The sequence below is a fragment of the Crassostrea angulata genome, chromosome 6 (genome assembly GCF_025612915.1).
Source record: "Crassostrea angulata isolate pt1a10 chromosome 6, ASM2561291v2, whole genome shotgun sequence".
Lineage (NCBI taxonomy): Eukaryota > Metazoa > Mollusca > Bivalvia > Ostreida > Ostreidae > Magallana > Magallana angulata.
In genome coordinates this window covers 20,066,404-20,086,348 of record NC_069116.1, presented here as the reverse complement: position 1 = coordinate 20,086,348, position 19,945 = coordinate 20,066,404, and the positions used below count along the sequence as shown (strand labels likewise).

Here is a 19,945-nt window from a genome sequence, read left to right as displayed (position 1 = left end):
GCTGTTGTAATTAAGTTTGCATGCATACCAACGGTGAACAAAATATAATCAGAAAAACGCCATGTGAGCTAAAATACAGCAACACTGTTGGATTTTTTACGGATCATTTTTATTGTTCCGATCTAAACATTTAGGGATTGGACTGTGTAACACAGAGTAGGGGAATAAGTAACAACACTTATCATTACTCATTAATTAAAACATGAAAAAAACTACAGACTACAGTTATCACTCAAAACTCTCAATCAATCACAGGGTTTCAGTTATTTTAATATATTGCACGATAAGAAATCTTCTTACTTTTCCATTAAACAATTCTCGTATAAACCAATTACAGTATAAACCCATTCCAGCTATTTATGATCTTATAAAAAAGAAAAAAGTTCCGGCATCGTAGAAAGCATTAAGAAAAGTAAATGAAAAGTTATCACATGAAATTATCGATTACAAGTACTTGCAATAAAATATTGAAAGACTGTTGATTTAAGAAAATTGTTTAAATGGTTTTAGAACACAGGGCGTAAGAATCGAAAACAGTTACAAATTAAAACATTATTAATACAACATTGTAAACTAGATTCCTCACAACAACTACTGATTATAAGATGTGCGTACACCCCGAATCAAAAATATGAAGATACGGTTGAGTGCTGCAAAAAATAGGTATTGTAGACAACGTTACTACAAGAAATAGACATTGCTCCCACCCGCCCTAAAAAAAAATACGGATCCGGTAGGAATGAGAAAGAATAAAAAGGCTTTATTTGTAAAACTCGACTTCTTCTCCTATATACGGATTATCATAATGTGTGTTTAGGGGGGTTTGCATTTGTGATTTTTGAAGTTAGATTATAAGAACAAGATAGACTGGGTTTTTTGAAGGATTTTTTAAAAATGTTTTTGGTTTTGGTTTATTTGGTTTGGTTTCTTTTATTATTTGTTTTGCTTGTAGATTTATTTTCTTATGGTTATGCAAAAAAAATTATATTGAGTAAAAAGACAGGGGTTGGGGTAATAAAGGTATAGGAAACCTTTTCCCTTCCCTGAACTATTTAAACTTCCTGGGAAACATACCTCTGCATTGATTTACCAATATTTATCAAGATTCTGTTTCTTTTTCTTTGTCAAGACAACTTTTATGACCACTACATGTGATTAGATGCGTATTATTTACATTTACGTGCTGGTGGACTTGTAATTGACCGTGCTGTAATTCAACAAATTCAAAATTATTCCAATTTCGACGGTAGTTTTAAACTTGCTGAATTATAAACCTTGAATGTAACATACTAATTTGATGTATTGGAATGTGGGGATTTTATTTTCTGAAAAATGAGCCTTTCAAAACTAAAATGTTTGTTGAAGATGAAAATAATAAGGGTATTCTTTCAGTTTCTTGTGAAAATTTCTTGCTTTGCACTTTTTCAGTATATTCTACACTTTATCTATAAGAACAAAAGAAAGTTAAGGACTGAATTATAGAAAGTAAACGCATATCAAGTTCTAGTGGTTTTAACTATACTTAGATAAGGTTTCGGATTTCTACAAAGAGAATACAAAAGGTTAAAAAATAAAAATCTAAAACTAGCTGTATATCTATATGACAAAGTATCTTTTAAAATCAAATACACTCTCCAATGATAATACACAGATATATCCTGAGGACGCACAATTTGCTTGTAAACATGCATTCACCAAGTCACTCAGTTAAAAATATTTCTCCATCAATTTGTCTGCGCTAGGCGCTTTTTCCATCAGAATGAATTGATTTGTTATCACATTAAGGTGTCTGCTTTATGCTTGTACATCACTAACAAAATGAATTATACCAAATATATCATTCTAAGCCAAATTACTTAATACTCTATCAATAGGACAAACAACGATAAAATACTATTGAAAGAACCGTAATGGCTGAATAAAAAGTGTAAGAATGTTTTCTAACAGTGGAACCTGCGCCTTTTCCGTTGTTACTATCCTCATTGTCGTCACTATCTAAGCCTTCTGCTGATTTAATTTCCGGTTCAGGTGTGTGCTCTTTTTCATCCTTACTTGATTCTGGAAGATACAGTGGAACCAATAAATAATCAAATTGACTGGCCAAAAACAAGTCATTTTTATTTTGATTCTGAAATTTTAATTTTCAATTATGTTTTTTTTTTAAGGATTTATCTTAAAAATCGCGACAGAGAAGTTATTTTTTGTAAACAACAGCATGAAGTATTTCATGAAAAATTGCTTTTTTGCAGAAAAAAATAGTTTTTCTTATTTTAATAATTTCATATATTCATTAATATATTTTTATAAAGAATAAATGCTTTGTGATTACTAGTAATAGAGACAGCATAAAAATTGTTCGATATATTTGATTTTTCGGGCAATGATCGACAGTGTACATTACAAATCAGGTTGTTGATATAGGTAGATAAGTACATGTACATCAAGATTTGTTTGGAAACTCGTTTTGCTAATTGCTAGTGATCTAAAAATATGGGATAGGAAAGCCTGAAAGATTTAAGAATGCATAAAATTACACTCATTCAGTCTGTCTTGTGTGTATTTTTCTTAGCTAAGAGTTTTAAAGAGGTATAGCGTACTTTCCCATTTTTCGCCCTTTCTCATTTTTGGGAGTTTATTTTAATCAACTCTCCTAGGCAGTTACTCTGACAAACCGAAAGTGAAACAGTGTTTGGACAAGACTTAATTCTTGAAAATAACTTATAAATTCGATAAAATGTATGCTAAAGCATTGTTTTTCAAGGAAACTTATTTGTAAATAAATGTACTTTGAAAATAGTCAGATTTTAAATGGTACGAACAATTTAGATATTTTTTGTAGTCGTATCTATTCTTACGTCAGAGTTCAATATAGTCTCGTTCAACTCGACGCTCGGCTGTCTCCGTAAATCTCCGACAAGCAGAGAGTCTCTCTTGCTTGTCGGAGATTGAACGAGACTAGAGTTCAATATTGCTTAGATCCATAAATTTTCCAGAAATCTTTCCATCACTGATACATAGTTTGATTGAATTAATTCTACCTTTAGATATAACTTAACAAACATGATTCTTATGGGGTTTTATCATTCTTGTGTCGAAAAAGACCAAAAATTCATATTATAAAAATGACAAATACAGATTAGAAACTACCCCTACTTGTAATACAAAATAACATATCATTGATTTTAAAGCAAATAAACATCGATAAAATCAACTCCCGTCAGTTCTTCGGTAATTTGATTAAATAGTAAGTACCTGCTTCTAAAAAAAGATTTATCTGACGCCTTACCGCATATAGTGCATTTTAGTCTCATTTCAAGCCTTGGAGTAGGAAAAACGCTTTTTGTTTACTCTTTCTTGGTGTCTTCTTTCATTTTTCTTTAAATACTCGTGCAAAGGTGCATTGAGTGTGGTACTATTGTTTGTACACGTCTTTGTTTATTTTTTCTATACACAATATCACATTTGTGATACTAAAGCGATATGCAGTTTCTTCAATGCTTTTAATTATTATAAAAAGGATTTTCTAAATTAAAAAAATCCCAATATTTCAACAAAACCATCATAATTAAGACAAACATATTTATGCAGTCATCGGGAATCGAACCCATGACCACAAAAGCAAAAGGACAAAATACCGATGCCTATAACCACTACTCCATGAAATCATTGATAAAATTTTTATCTTATAATTCTCCAAGTAATACAATGAAAGAGTAATCACGAAAATAGGGTTGTTGATTTCATTCTTAAATTTTAAAATGAAATCCATTTTAAACCAAAAATATCTTTGCATTATAGTATTGTTTGATGTCAGCTGAAATTTAATTTAGTTTATTTTTTCTGGTTTATGGTGGTTTAATGTTTGTTTTTGTTATTTGCCAATGCCCATATCACATATTCCCATATGGTCAATACAAAAACTGATTATTTTATCGGATTTTTATCGACACTACTATAACATTTTTTACCAAGTTTCTTTGTGATTTGTATGCGCGAACTGTAAAATAATGAAAACATTTGAAAAAATTCAATAAAAATTCAATTTTTTTAAATGAGCTATATTGTATGCGATATTACATTATAAGTGCGCTATACTCCTTTATGACTTTATCTATACAAACAGAATATATACAAATCAAAATAAACATATGCAAGGTTATATCATTGGTAACCTTGCATGTTAACTGGTTGGGGGTAGGGGGTCTGAAGGTTCTGAACACCTTTTGCAATATTTGTAAAGAAGATGGGTGAATAAGGCGAGTAAAATGCCAATATGAGGAATGATTAGATACTGCAAAATTAAAATATCATTAAATCTCATAATTTAAAAAAAAAAATAAAAACAATGCATATTTAAAGTTGCATCGGTTTGTAACCCTAAAATATTTGAAATACTTTTAATAGGTTGATTTAAACTGGCGTATGCCTGTCAAATCATCCAAATAGTGTCATTTTAGAATTTCATTTCCTTTTCTTTTATAGAGTGGGTCTGAGCTCCATATTTTTGTTATAGTCTAAATGCGGTTTAATGGAATTTAAACCGATTTCAATCAACAAAAATGTGGAGAGATGACCCACTATACTTTAAGAATGTCATTTTGTAGCCCAACAACCGATCGTTTTAGAAAAATAATACAAGTCCGTAAATTCGTGGCCAACGTCTCATAAAGCATTTAAACAACACACTTTGTTGTGAATGAAATGGCTCAGTGGTTAGAGCACAAGGTAGCCTTATAGAATATAGGTCTTTAAGTTGTGGGTTCGATTCCACCAACACTGTAGGATTGATAATTTGATTCTTATCTTTTTAAATATTTCAAACTGAATATAGTTAAAAATTACCCTTTTGTAAACTTGTATTATATCATATCAAATGTATATATTTGAAAAAATAATAAATTTTAAATTCTATTTTACGACTAAACCAAATGGGCAGTCTTATCCCCCCCCCCCTTCTTATGTAATATATATTTAGATTTATTAAAATCGCCATACATTGGCTCTCGTAAACCCCTTCCCAAGTAAATTTAAAGCACATCTGCACCCCCATCCCCGGTAAAATATTCTCGAATCCACGCCTGCACCATGAAATTTAGAACTAGGCAATGCAAAAGCTCAACCCAATTTGCTTACTCTCAAGCAGTGAGAAAAGCGATGATTTATATATAACTGATTTGGTTTGGCATCTGCCTGAGACGCATACCTTCGACGCAATCTTGAGTTTTGTACAAGTAATCGAATAATCCGTTGGAGATGATCTTTATGTGCTCCGTCACTTCATCATTCTCGCATTCCTTCGCCGCCATTATCACACAGTTCTCCAGTTCTCTCTTAATCCTGCAACAGAGAACATCGACGTCTAGAGACCACTTTGTATTGACTATGTGTTTTCAATTTGTCTCTAAGATTGTTTGTTTGTGTCCTTTGACTTTACAACGCGTATTTTGTCTGATAATCAAAGATCAACCATTCCAATTCTTTTTTACTTGGATTTTCTAAGAGTTAATTACTCGACGAAATACAGCATCTACATGTATGTCTATATCGTATATATTTTGTCAATTAGTTCATGATTAATCTTTTTAGAGAGCAAGCTACATCAAGTACACTGGCAAGAATACATATTGATGAATCAATCTTGTATGTATAAATGTATTAATGCAAACTTTGATTAATCCAAACTGACAGCATCAGTTTTCATTCCTTTTGGAAACACCGTGTCTTCCGCTAAACCCTCAATGAAAATGTCGATGAATATTTGCTGTATAAATATTGACCAAAGCCACCTGTGAACTCACAGAAGAAATAACCGGTTGTTGTGGCAAATTATAACACTCTGGTTTTGTGTAGATAATACATTTACCACAAACTACGTGAAAATGTATGTGAGTGAATAGTGCACAGGTATACATGTACCTGTAACTGTGATTAAATAGAAAACATACGGCCAAATAACTTAAACCTTAAACTTAAGTTTAACCTAAATAACATCCGTTAGTATTCTATAAACCCACCGTCTTTATCTTTGGGCGACATGTTTATATTTTTTTCATTCTGGGATTGGAGCAGTTGTGGTACCAACAAGCAGTGCCCTGGTTTGGATATTGATTCAAAACATTAAATAAAGCTCTCTTATTACTTGTATAATGTAGTATTTATTTGTAAGTGAACACGTGAGCATCCGTGTGTTTTGATTGGCTACATGTGATACTCACTTGCACTTTTCTCCCGTATTCCCATCAGCAAATGGATATAGTAAACCGTCACATGATCCTAGTTCCCGTTTAAATGTCTTTTTATTGCTGTAACAGGTTCCAAAAGTCTGAATCACTGCAACATATAAAAACTATGATAGTGTATTTTCTACTTTTAAAAATACATATGCCAATTGGCATCTCTTTGTTCTTGATAGCCGCTTAAACATGCCCAATGATCGGAATGTCCGAGAAATTGCAAAGTCATGATAGACCTGCTTAATATACACCCCCCCCCCCCCCAAACAAAAAAGAGGAGAACAATACTTTAAGACGACTAAATGGTTGTCGCCATTGTTAGACTGTATTTATCTCATTGAAAAAGCTTTTTATAAAAAACAATTATATTTAAACCTTAGATATTTAGATTTTTGTTTTACTGAATAATATGGTTTGTGGTTAAAAACCATGCTTATAGTTTTGAGGAAGATCTGATAGATAATTTGTGAGTCAATCGCAACATCTCAGGACATTTTGGCAGAGCTCGGGAAAACACATCGAATCTGTTAACATTACCGGATGTTTGAATTTTATACAAAATGGAGTCAATTCCCATCAATTTAAGTATTATTGGCTAGGCAGCCTTGCATGTCTCTTCTATGGCATGTTGTATATCATTGAATATTATAAAGTATAGCTCACATCTTAACATATCGTAAAATGTGTTATATTTATATAAAATATGATAAAAAGGGTGTCATGGGACGTTTTTGTAATATATACGAGGTTCGAAAAGTTGCGAATTATAATTGAGCATCTAGTCTCCTTAAAATTGCGAGGTTTTTTCGCTTCTAAAATGACTGATCTTCATTTTAAGCCTTTAGTATATACGCTAAACGCTTAATGTCATTACGCAACCGAATACTTAGTCAAGTCGCTACCTATGATGAATCAAAGTATTTAGAATACTGAAAAAGGGCGGGTTTGATGTGTTTACATGTATGTCAAGTTTTTGTAACAAGAATGACAAATACAGAACTTCAAAATGATATCTTAATGCAAATATTCAAAACAACTTCATAATAAGCTTGCCAAGCGCTTTTCAGTACTTTTAGTACTTTGATTCTTGATGCCAGGTAAAGCCTACAAAACAAGCACTGATCTCCATTTCTATTGATGCTAAGCTACTACACCAAAAGGCGTTACAATTTGTATGATGCTTTGTCAAGTCGTTACCTATGAGGAATCGAAGTATTGAGAATACTGAAGCTGGGCGGGTTTAATGTGTGTATATCAACTTTTTTGTAAAAAGAATGACAAATACAGTACTTCAAAATAAAACTTGGCTTAATGCAAATATTCCAAACAACTTCATAACAAGCTTGCCAAGCGATTTCCAGTGCTTTCGGTACTTTGATTCTTGATGCCATGTTACATGTACTTTGCAATAACTGATCGCCATTTCTATTGATGCTAAGTTACTGCACCAAAAGACGTTACAACCTGTATGATACCATCACGTAATAATCTGCAGATGTGGTGCAACTGCAGATCATTTGAATTCATCCGAGGTACCTACTGCCACTAATTCTAACAGGCTGTGCCAGCGTCTTTGATCTGGCAATGAAGGACGCCATTGGTATGTGTTTATTCTGACAATAAACAATGATGTGTGTAGTTTCGTAACGCATGACGTAAGATAGCGATAATATTAAGTGCAGGTGGGGTGTTTTTTCGGTTGTCAACAAATATTGCAACTCAAGCTGAATACGCTCAAGTCTGCTCACAATTTAAATAATTAACTTTAAGTTAATGCTCTTTTCTGTTAACTTATTTTACGATTAAAACACGCGGATGCGATCAAAAATCCATTGTTGTGCGACTTAATGGACATTGTGTCACCACATCCAATCTTAGATCGATTCTAAGACATGGACGCTTCGTCAAAAAAGTCTGTATGTATTTAAAAACCAAAGTAAAAACCAACCCACCCCCCATGGATTAGAATAGGATTTTCATGATTTTGGGAATTAGTCATCTTTTATTTTTGCTTTTTTCTTATCACGATTTCGATAATTAGTCTAGACCCCCACCCCTCCCTTTCCCCCCACTGTCAATTTGCTTCCGACGCCACTGAAGTCCGCGAATGATATACTTTGCAATTGTACATAATGGTTACCCCAAAAAAGTAATGGATTTATTAAGTTTCATATATTTGTATAAAACTTGTTTCACAGAATACAACAGGCACAATTAGTTGTTTTGATAGCTTGGATATTTTTTAGTTATAATGATGACAGTTTCAGTGGTAGTAGAAAGTTTGCTATCTATGAGTGAGTGGGTGAGATTTACCCCTAGACCTGTCTTCACAAACGACTCGACGTCCTGCTAAGTTAGCCCGTAGTTCCTTATCAGCCTTGGTTTTATCCAACGGTGAACACTGCGCCAGATTGGATTCAAAACAGGAAATTATATCATTTATTTTCCTGCAATATAAACAAGGGTGTTATCAACATCCTGAAGAAAAAACCAGATATAGCCAGAATCGTAAGACAAATTCTGGCTATGGTGATAATTTAATGTAAATTTGTCACACCTCTATCAGCGCAAATATTGAAAACTATATATATATATATGTTTGTCGAATGGCGTTGATTTTGAAGTCTGAGTTACTTTTCTCTATAATTAGTTTCCCTGTTGACTCATTAAAATCAAATTACTGAAAAGCTGACGGGAGTTGATTTTGTCGATGCTTATTTATTTTAAAATCAATGATATGTTATTTTGCATGAAAAGTACATGTAGTTTCTAATTTGAATTACGCACATTTTTATTAATGAATTTTTGTACTTTTTCGACAAGAATGTCGAGACCTCAGCACAAATCATGTTAAATAATATTTAAAGATAAAATTAATTCAATCAAACTATGCATCAGTAATAGAAATATTTCTCGAAAATTGTATGGATCCAAGCAATATTGAACTCTAGTCTCGTTCAACCAAACGCTCGGCTGACACCGTAAATCTCCGAAAAGGATTTACGGAGACAGCCGAGCGTCGAGTTGAACGAGACTATATTAAACTCTGGCGTAGGAATACATACGACTACCAAAAATATTTAAATTGTTCGTACCATTTAAAATCTGACTATTTTCAAGGTATTTATAAATAAGTTTCCTTGAAGAAGAATGCTTTAGCATACATTACATCGAATTTATCAATTATTTTCAAGAACTAAGTCTTGTCAGCAGCATTGATTTGTGCTGAGGTCCAAACACTGTTTCACTTTCGGTTTGTCTGAGTAACTGCATAGGAGAGTTGATTAAAATCAACTCCCAAAAAACACAGCGTATCGAAACGTTGATTATGCCTCATTCATTCAGATTTCAAATGTAAAATTTTATATCTGACAATGTAAATTTTCCTCATGTAAGAATAATAACAGATGTACTGCAATACATTTCACGAAGGAAAGCAAACTACCAAATAAAACCATAATGAAAGGTGGTGACATTATCTGTGAGACCACTATTGGTTTTGTTTGTATCACTCAGAGACGTTTACAAGCATTATGTAATATTGCTTCAGAGCATTTCCTTCATGTGGCATCTCTCATTTCATTTTATTTCCTTGTTTTGAATAGCCATATTTTCCATTGTATATTGTATATATTTTACTTTAACCCATTATGAGGACTGGTTTTATTGCATTACAGTAAATGGCTACAGAATATTGCTTTGATAGAGGATACATGTATATTGTTGTGCTGAAATATACATGTATGTAACAGTATACATAATATAATACTCACCTACAGAATTTATCTACTTTTGACGGATTTAAGAAAGACTTTAAACTCATGCTGAATCCGTTTCCAACAGTCACGTGACACGTATCGAAGCAGTCTACAAAAGATATTTGTAAGAAGTTTTGAAACTAATATAAACGTTCAACATTTCACTCTCACACTATGATATCTGTAGAGAAATCTTGAAAGAATTTTGTCTCTGTGCACGGTCAATGAATTCCTATCTTATGAATCGTCATACAGCAACAAAATCACTTAAATTAGTTTTTCCAAAATACACATTCTGATAAACATCTTGTGTTTACTTGTGTGTTTACTGGCTCCAGTTACGCAATGCAAAGTATGCAATTTAACCTGACAGCATATTTTTTCTGCTTGCATTGAGAATAAACTGCTTTTTTAAGTCGAAAGACCTTTCATGTAGAATGTTTCAAGAACAAAAAGTAATTTAAAAAATTCAAATTACAACACAATTAGAACTTAAAGTACAAAATGTACTCCTGTGAGCGGAACCTTAAAATTATAATTATAATATTTTTATTATTTCGTATTATAATTAAATTTCATATAATATTAACTTACGTAATTATTCACTTACGTATGCAGTTTAACATTGTGTTTAAATGTACTGCACACATTTATTTCTCTATGTAAGGGACAAGTCTAACCCATTGACACACTCACCCTACCCCCTCCAATACAATGACAATAGTCCAGAGTCCATTATTCTATTTTTAGGTCAAAAATCTATCCACTGTATCACAATACCATTTACAGTAAAATACTTAGCAAGCTTTACACAATCATATGCTTTGTAAGCTGAACCTGATTTTTTATATTTCGTGCCAGATTTGTTTTAAAAGCAACAGGCAGGATAAAATTATGTAAGATGTATAATTATCCATAGGGCAGACAAAAAAATAGGGGAAAATGTGAAAACCGGCGCATTTCCAACGAATTCAAATAGGGTTCAACAGTAAAAATTGATAGCTCTCGAACCTACACCAAGGAAATTGGGTTAGTAAATAAAATCAAAAATAAATAATTTAATTATATTTCAATTTAAAACGATTGAAATAGAAGTTAAATTTCATGCAAGAAATTTCATCAAAATATCTAGGGTAGAAATATTTATACTTGGCCTCGTTAAATCGATTCAGATTAATTTTTGGTAGTCAAATTCTACAGGGAATAAGTGTAAGAACACGTAAATACACGCATATTTATTTGTATCTTAAACTAAAGTTATCCGATCCAAAGTATAGAATAATTATGCCCGATGCCTGAAGAACTTGTTCTACAAATTTCGCCATTATGCTTTGGGTTACCATGTTCTGAGCATCTTCTGAATAGTTCTTTGCAAAAAAAACATAATCGCGAATTTAAGAAAGGAACAGGTGTATTTTTAATTTTTTTTTTAATTTGACACATCATAATTCCTATACATGTATACATGTACCCCAAATTTCGAATAAAAATATTCACAATCTAAGTGATTCATTGCAATTGAGTCATTTTGATACATGTACAAACTCTCAGTGACTTAGGTCCGCCAAAGCTTGACCATCTTTTACTCTCATTTTTGCAATTTTGGGGTAATTTATCGAAAATGAAAGTAGATTTTTTATTTGCTGATCAGGTAAAATTCAATTAAACTAGTAGTTTACTGGCATCATCTCAAATGTGTTGAATGAGCAAAGGTGTTAGCAGTAAGTCCGGTGCAGGCATTTAAGTTCAACATCCAAAAGACGAGGAGACAATAAATGGAAACATCGATTATTTGGTGAATAGTCAAATAAAAATTAGAGTAATGAAATTTTAACGCAGATTGGATTTCTTGAAATTCTTTTTTTTTTTCATTTTAAAAACCATGTTCTTGGAAAATCAAATCATCTGTACAACTGCCATGACAGCATTTTGAGAAATCTTAATTTATGTAAACTGGTGGGTTTTGAAAAGACTAGAAAGAACCTAGTTTTCTTCAGAAAAAGACTTCAACCTTGATAAGTCAAATTGATCACTCTCACTGATTAACAAATCTCCATTTTAGAGGACCACTGGAGACACAGTGTATTGGGCACGTAATCCTTAGACTGGCCTCTACAATAAGATACGTGTAGTTACGATAGACTGCTTGATACTTTAACTTAGTTGAACACTCAGTCAGCTGTCTGTCAGCTATCTGGTGAACAATGATCCCGTCCGAGATTCTGTGGAAAGAAACATGTTCAACGTGCCCCCTCCCGACTTTATTTCATCTTAAGTACTATTGCCTAATTACAACCTGTCAATAGCAGAAGGAAAAGTCGGTGCCGAGGCACGCGAAAATGTCATCTCCGAGCGCTGCACGCCATCCCCTATCAACAGTGATACCAACGAACATTCTTCTCCCCCCCCCCCCCCCCCCAAAAAAAACACGTAGCCATCTGTGTATTCGATCATTGTACGCCGTAATAATAGAGATAGGAATGGATTTAAATGATGCTTACTAAGTCGGTCTATTTGATTTTTAAACCCAAGAAAATTGTGATATTGTTGTAAAAGTATATGACTTTCATTTAACATTCAATATATGGTTTTTTTTTGTTTGTTTGTTTGTTTGTTTGTTTGTTTTCTTTGTGTTTCTCATGCATTATCAAAGTACGTGTAGTAATAAATATTACTTCAAAAATGCATCGGAATATTGGTCTGAGCCTCTGTAAATATATTCAAAATATGAGTGATAAATTATTGCCACGCTTTCAGGAAAAAGTAAATTGAAAACAGCCTTAAAGACGCATTCAAACTGTATACTTACAAGGGGTCTCCTTGTCTGGAGAAGAAGTATAATAAGGAACTATGGATGCTGTAACCGATGTGGAGAAAACCGGTACTCTTTCTGGGGTGTGAGGAGAGGAGGTTGAGCTGTTGGTAGCGGGAGAGGTAGATATTTTAGCTGTCGATAGATTAGTACTTTGGATTGATTTAGTTCCATTTGATGTTGTTACTGTATTTTGTTTAGCTGTTGCAGTTTGGGTTGTGGCAGGTTTTATTGTGGTTTGGGTTGTTGAAGATTTCATCGTGGTTTTGGTTGTGGCAGGTTTCATTGTGGTTTTGGTTGTTGTAGGTTTCATTGTAGTTTGGGTAGTTGAGGATTTCATTGTGGTTTGGGCTGTTGTAGATTTCATTGTGGTTTTGGTATTTGAGGGTTTCATTGTGCTTTGGGTTGTTGTAAGTTTCATTGTTGTGCCTTTTTCAGGTATCAATTCGGGTTCAGTTGTCACATTACCGCTTGTTATGATCACTACTTTCTCCGTTGCCGGTTTTTCCGTGGTTGTTCGTACCGGAACATTTGGCGTTTCATTTGTTGTTATCGGTTGCTCTGATGATAATTCTTCTGTTACAAAGTTTGATGCTGTAGTCGTTTCTAATGATGTTCCCGTTGATGATGTTACCGTTGATTTAGGTGAAATCGACTCTGGATTCAGATATTTTCTTAGCGATTCTCCACAATACAAACTTATAAGGTCTTCCGATTTTGTTTGAGCTAAAGAAAAAGAGACATTTACAACTGATCCTGATGTATTTTAGAGGAAACCCTCGGATGAAAAAGCTTACATGTATTTAATTGTGTCGTCTTCATTATTAGAAATATATAGATATTTTTAACCATTTTGTCTTTTCATTTGACATGAACGCCAAAGTAATGTCTGTTGCTACCTAACACTTTTAACTGTTAATAAGTCATGTACTCATTGACAACTAAAATACTGTATTATTAATTATAGTGATATACAGTAACTGGAGTACAAAATGCTTTCTGAAATACATACTATCGGAAGGCAATATTGAGAAACAAACAATTAAACTTGAAAAAATTCTTATGTTCTCCTTACAACTTATTTCCATCCAAAGATAAGCGTCTCCTTGTTGTTGTGAATTGGACAGGGTGAAAGTTGTATTTTCCGAACTTAAATCCTTCCATTTTCTGTATCCTTCAAGTTTATAATTACACGGGAATGAAATTTCTTCACCGTCCCCGGTTTCTATGACCAATGACATTGAACACCGAGAGTCGAATATGTGCATTTCTATTGCTGTCAGTTTAAGCGTTGTATATGTTGGGTTCTTTACAACCATACATTCGCAGTTACTTGCCCCTGTTCTTGGAAGGGGGTAGTCTTTATTGGAGAGGTATATTGGTGGTTTGGCGTGTATTTCGTCGTCTGAGCAAATATTTCCTGTTAAACTATCTACAACATTCAAATCAAGCTCGTAAGTAAAAGGTACAAACTGTCTTACATGAAAGGCCCGCTTAAAACTTACCGCAATATATAAAATAAATTCTTGTACGCCAATAGAGGTTTGTCAACGGACAAACACGCAACGAGCATGTTGCATATGTCCTGGCTCTCCCATCTTTGTAACATACTTATCGATGATAAGTTACATGTATCTTTGTTTGCACTTTCACCGAAAGTCTATATACATGTATAAGAATAAATCATAAAGAAAGATAGAAAGAATTAATGAAAGAAAATGATCTCTGTTGCGTCCATAGTGACGTTTTAAGTCAGAATGCATATTTTTATTGTTAGAATTAAAATAGAACCATTTCAACAAAAGCTTGGACTTTCGGTAGTTGTGCTTATGAGCTAAGACTACGCAATTTGTGTATGTTTCACTTGAAACCAGCGTCATTTTTAACTTGTTTTGATGTAAGAAATAGGTAGTTACGTTCTACCAAAAGTCCAAGGTCTTGTTAAAAAGGTTCTATATGAAAAGAACATGACACAACACAACATGCATGCTGGCGCGGGGTTTGTATTTTTCATTCTCTACAATGTTTGCTAGAATCATACGTGTACATATACCTGTATATGAGACAACACAAAGAACCTTTTAATGATCTGCAATCTACATATTAGCGGTAAAAAGCCCTGATGTCTTTATTCTTGAAGAAGTTCTTGTGTTTTTAAGATGAAACTTGAAACAAAATGTTAGACATTGAAAGTTGTGTATCCATATATCCTTAAATTTTTTGTGGCACCTTATTGTTTAAAACCTTGTTAAATTGATTATTTAATATATGAGCCAATGAAAGTTTTTCAGAGATATAATTTAATTTCATAATTAGAGTGAGATTTACAATTTAGTTTCGTTCGCCTTTTTATGAAAATGCTAAGAAACGGGGGTACCCTTTTGTAGGTAAAGGAACTCTACACAAAAGGTCATTCTTTTCTTTTAAAGACAGTATCCTACAATTTATTATTATCAAGACTTCATCTTGAAAAGAGCAAAGGTAAAAAAACCAAAACATATTTATGTGGTAATTTAAGTAGGAAGATTTAATGTTCCTGAGATGTTCGTCAGTCTCTGCAGGATGTATTTTGAATACGTCAATGTAGTAAGCAGTACGTGATAATATGTAAGCAGTAGGTGATAATGTTACTCTTTTTTTCTAAGGTGCTTTGTGAGTACACGTGTTTCTTTTTTTAACGAATCGAAAAAATGATGTTTCGATGAAAGTTATTAACAACAACAAATAAATTAAAGGAAAATTATAAACAAGTGATCAACTCAATAACAATATAATAGATTATCTGTTTTTCTTGTCTAGAAATAGTGTGGTTTTAAGATTTGTTCTCTTCTTTAATATTTTTAGTGGGGGAGGGTTATATTTATATACTTATACTGTATTATTTTTTTAACTTAACACTTAAGTGTTCGCATTGACATATCTATAGTTACCTGGAATGCATTCATAATACACCGTCATATAGTCGGACATGGTGATCAAAGGGTCCCTACATCTGTTACTCTTTGTTTCGCGGACCTGATAGACGCAGCGAGGACGACCTGAGCACATTCGTTTCAACACGGTCTCTGTGATTGTGTTGTAGAAGATACAGTCGCCCTGACCCCGGCGACAACATGCTGGGTCGCTGCTCCCTCGGGACATGCAGTCCAAGTTGTAATCGGGGGATTTCCCTCCGAAGAAAACTCGTTGAATTCCGATCTTCTCGTTGTCCAAGCAATTGATTTGCAGGTTTTCGCCATTGCAGACGCTTATTGTGTTATACTGGCAGAGATACCCTGCAATAAAACATTGCAGTCAGAATTACCCTTAAGAAATACAAAAATACTTAAACAATGAATACGATTGCGAATATATTTTCATCAGGATCAATTCTTCATGATGATCTGTTTGAATTGACTGCATGACTGCAAGAATTTGCTAGGAATATGTTTAAAAGGATTCCTGATCGTATGAAAAATAGCGTATAGTAAAAACAAAATGCAAAGTACAGTGGATCCTCGTTAAGAGAGACCCAGTGAATTTGCACGGAGGACGAAGCGTGCCCTACTAGTATATACAGCAATGTATAGCTAGCCGCTTGTGAAAAAAATAGACGATAGCCATATTTGTAGGTTCCATTGCAAATAGTGAATCTGTTTGAACTATAACTAGACAACAAAAAAGAAGACATATGCTCAGTGATGACAGCAAACGTACCCACAGACTCACTTACAACAAGGGATTAAACAGGACCTCAAACACTAAACCGCCGAAGGATCGGTTAATTAAGCACAGATGGGCACCGATCATTTTCCCTTGTTTATTTTTTTCCCCATCCCGAGATACAGTAAACAATATTTCCATTACGTCTGTCAAAAGCAAATCGTAGACACAAGTGATTTACGTTCACTGAAAAAAAAGAAGCCATTTATCTCACTTGCGGAGGGAAAAGCAATTACAGGGACTATGTGTAAGGCACGTATTAAGATGGGTTAATGCCGGGATATTTTCAATCAGCGACAATTCAGCCTATAATGATTGGTCAAAATGGATATATTCGATGTAAATAGTCGTTATGCATGTATCAAAGTCAATCTAGATGTTTTACATGCACTTCATCTTCTAAATATGCTGTTATATGCATCTTAAATTCATTATTTCTTAGGACATCTTTGTATTCTCAAACATCAAGTTCTAATTTTATCATGACCAAGCGAGTGAAGCGATACAATAAAACATTCGATTAAGTAACAATCCATAATTCTTGCGGTCTTTAATGTGGCGATCTTAACAACGTACTGTATTTTAATAAAAATAATACTCAATTAATTTGATATCAAACGAAAAAGAAATTAAAAACGTGCCAATCTATTGGGATATCCTCCCTCAATTTCATACATCTTGTCTCGATTTTAAGTAGATAATGTGAAGTTAGGTAGTTGCATTGTTCACTGAAACAACAGGCGTTACTGTTTTTCGGCAAAACATACACCTCGCTAATGAACAAGCTTTGTAATAGCGTCTGTTGCCATATGATTTCCGCTGTACAACTTTTATTCTTGAGATCAGCTTATGCTCGTTGCGTGTTTATTGAAATCGCGTTGTCATAATGGAAGTGTTTGTTATCGCTTCCCTCTCACGTATAAACTGTTCTCGTTCATTCCATACTGTTGGCTATCTGACTAATCATTTCTCTTTTTTTTTTATTTTGCCAATTATGAAATACTCTTCTTATTCTGAACCAATCTGAGAGAGAGAGAGAGAGAGAGAGAGAGCGAGCGAGCGAGCGAGCGAGCGAGCGAGTCCTTTACAACAGAATATGGGAATTGTATAAATGTCAGGTACAGTGCACTTATCACACATGAGGAAGTTCTTTCAAATATCTTTATTCTTTAATAGTCTTTTAAGACACTTAACTGGTAAAAGATTTTTAGAAGGTAAAAATAACGAGTGTTCAAGATAAATATCAATTTTTAAATTAAAATTGTAAATTATTGATCAAAAGATTTGTTCACAAACAATTCTCTCTCTCTCTCTCTCTTTCTCTTTCTCTTTCTCTCTCTCTCTCTCTCTCTCTCTCTCTCTCTCTCTCTCTCTCTCTCTCTCTCTCTCTCTCTCTCTGTGTTTTGCTTATAGATTGCATTGGGCGGGACCTACATCATACACTGCGTGGGAATTAAGCAGCTTACCGTTCTGTGACCCATTTACTAAAGAAGTTTTTCTTGGATGCCATAACATTTTTTCAGATGGTAGATAGTAAGAAAAAAGCGAAATGTCGCCACTCTAATGATTATTTGTATTTGGTAGAGTGCTTCGCTGTGATATTAATATTTTGCTCGACTACGTTTGCGCAAATTGTCCAATGAGACCGTTACAACTCTTTGGAATTTACTCCTCTAAAAAATTATTTGCAAAATGCCTATCAGTCATTATTACAGCAATGTATTTTTTAAAAATTGTTTCAGCCTTCGTCATATATTTACATAGTACATGTATTTTGTAAAGAATCACCTTCACAGAAAAATCATAAACTCCATGATCTGAGTTTCAAAAAGTTTGTTCTGTTAATTTTTCTCTCCATTTTATTATAATTCTTATTCAAATCCACCCCGTTGGTTTCACTTCACCGTTATCATAATATATTTTGCAGACGTTGTAGAGGGCCTGCATTTTAATCTGTTTTCAAACATTAAAGCATGCAAGATAAGTAACTTTCAAACATGATTGATATTTAAAAAAAAAAGCAAGCAGTATTTCTTCTTTAGACTTACCTTCGAAATTTAAAGAAAGTGTCAGATATTCCAGAACAACGAGAAAGTATTTATAAGACATCATCTAAAAATGGAAAGTTTTTCACCACAGGTAACGTAGTTTGACTAATTTTATGAGGGTGTTTTCCTGCTTCAAGGCAATTTACAAAAGTTTCTAAGCTTTTGGCAGCAGCGCTGTGCGTGGTAAGACAACACAGGATACCAAGCCTCGATGACACTCCACGTGCATGCGTGTGCATGTGTGTTCATGGTTAAAAAAACACATAACACATATGAATTTAGTGTACAGACTCAATTTTTCTGCAGTGACTCGTTAATCTACTTTGCATGTGTTTGATTTCTATTTTTCATTAATTTCAAAAGGTTTTTTAAACTCTTTATTAAAAGGTATAGCTAGGGGAGCTGTAAAACAAAGGGTAATGCAGTGAATACTTGTATTTCCCTTTTCGTATACATTTAGAAAATCAATGTATGTAGATCTTTACCGGCAGTGACGGATAACACATGGTCATACTAGTGGTCGCGATATGTATCTACGAAAGAACTTAATTGTTTACGCAATTATCATGCTGTAGTTGTCATTACTGCTTCATATTTTGTTGTCAGCCACACTGATTTCCTACCCACCGATGATTGTCCATCTAAGTCTAGCAAAATGAACAGAAAACGAAGCTAGTCTAGCCAATTTAGCTAATGAGTCGTTGCTACGGGTCCCACGTGTAGAATATTCAGAATGCACGTATGCTTACAAGCACGTACTTGTCTGATGTGTCCCATTTTTCATTAATATGAAGTTGTTATGGCATTTCCTTGGCGTAACTTACGGTTTCCATCGCTGGAAAGCCGGTTTGTAAGCAGGGGATGGTGATTTTAAGAGGACTCGGTGATCATGACCATTTTAATTTAAAAAGCATAAATCTGCTTTAGAAGAAGAGCTCAATACAAAAATAATGAAAAATACACAAATTGTAATGGTAAAATATATTGTGGCAGTTTATTTTCCCCTTTACAAACTGTGCTTTGAGAAACCAGTGTTGCTTCGTTTATTTTTTATACCGATCAAAGTGATGAAAGTGATAAGTCAATTATAATGAAATGCAATTTTTTCCTTAAGTGTGTTGCAGATAAAATGGAAATATCAAAGTAGCAAAATTCGATGTGCTTCCTTTTTTTTCCTTTTTGCTTGCAACTTTGTACATAAAGCAGTGAACATCCAAATGGTAACACAGACAAATGTGACAGATTTCACGCTTTATAAAAAGGGGAACCTCGTTGTTACGAAAAACTGCCTCCTTGAAACAAAATTTATTTGATCTTAACATTTAGAGTCAGACAATTTCTTAAAAACTGCTCTCTCTAATTTTTGTTTCAAAGGGGCATATTTAAAAAAAA

At 33.5% G+C, this 19,945-nt stretch overlaps 1 protein-coding gene across 2 annotated transcripts; it reads right to left on the bottom strand.

Moving 5' to 3' along the window:
• Nucleotides 1-69: 69 nt before the first annotated feature.
• On the bottom strand, nucleotides 70-19,370 carry LOC128186703 (uncharacterized). 2 transcript variants are annotated; one of them, XM_052856556.1, is made up of 9 exons: nucleotides 18,554-19,370; nucleotides 15,734-16,078; nucleotides 13,879-14,235; nucleotides 12,801-13,529; nucleotides 10,007-10,100; nucleotides 8,547-8,680; nucleotides 6,216-6,330; nucleotides 5,204-5,337; nucleotides 70-2,058 (listed from the first exon to the last, which is right to left on the bottom strand). In XM_052856556.1, the coding sequence occupies exons 1-9, from the start codon at nucleotides 18,615-18,617 to the stop codon at nucleotides 1,868-1,870; spliced, it is 2,163 nt and encodes a 720-aa protein (XP_052712516.1). In that variant the 5' UTR covers nucleotides 18,618-19,370; the 3' UTR covers nucleotides 70-1,867. The 2 variants fall into 2 exon arrangements, with proteins under 2 accessions (XP_052712516.1, XP_052712517.1); XM_052856557.1 differs by having other exon boundaries at nucleotides 13,272-13,529.
• Nucleotides 19,371-19,945: the final 575 nt, after the last annotated feature.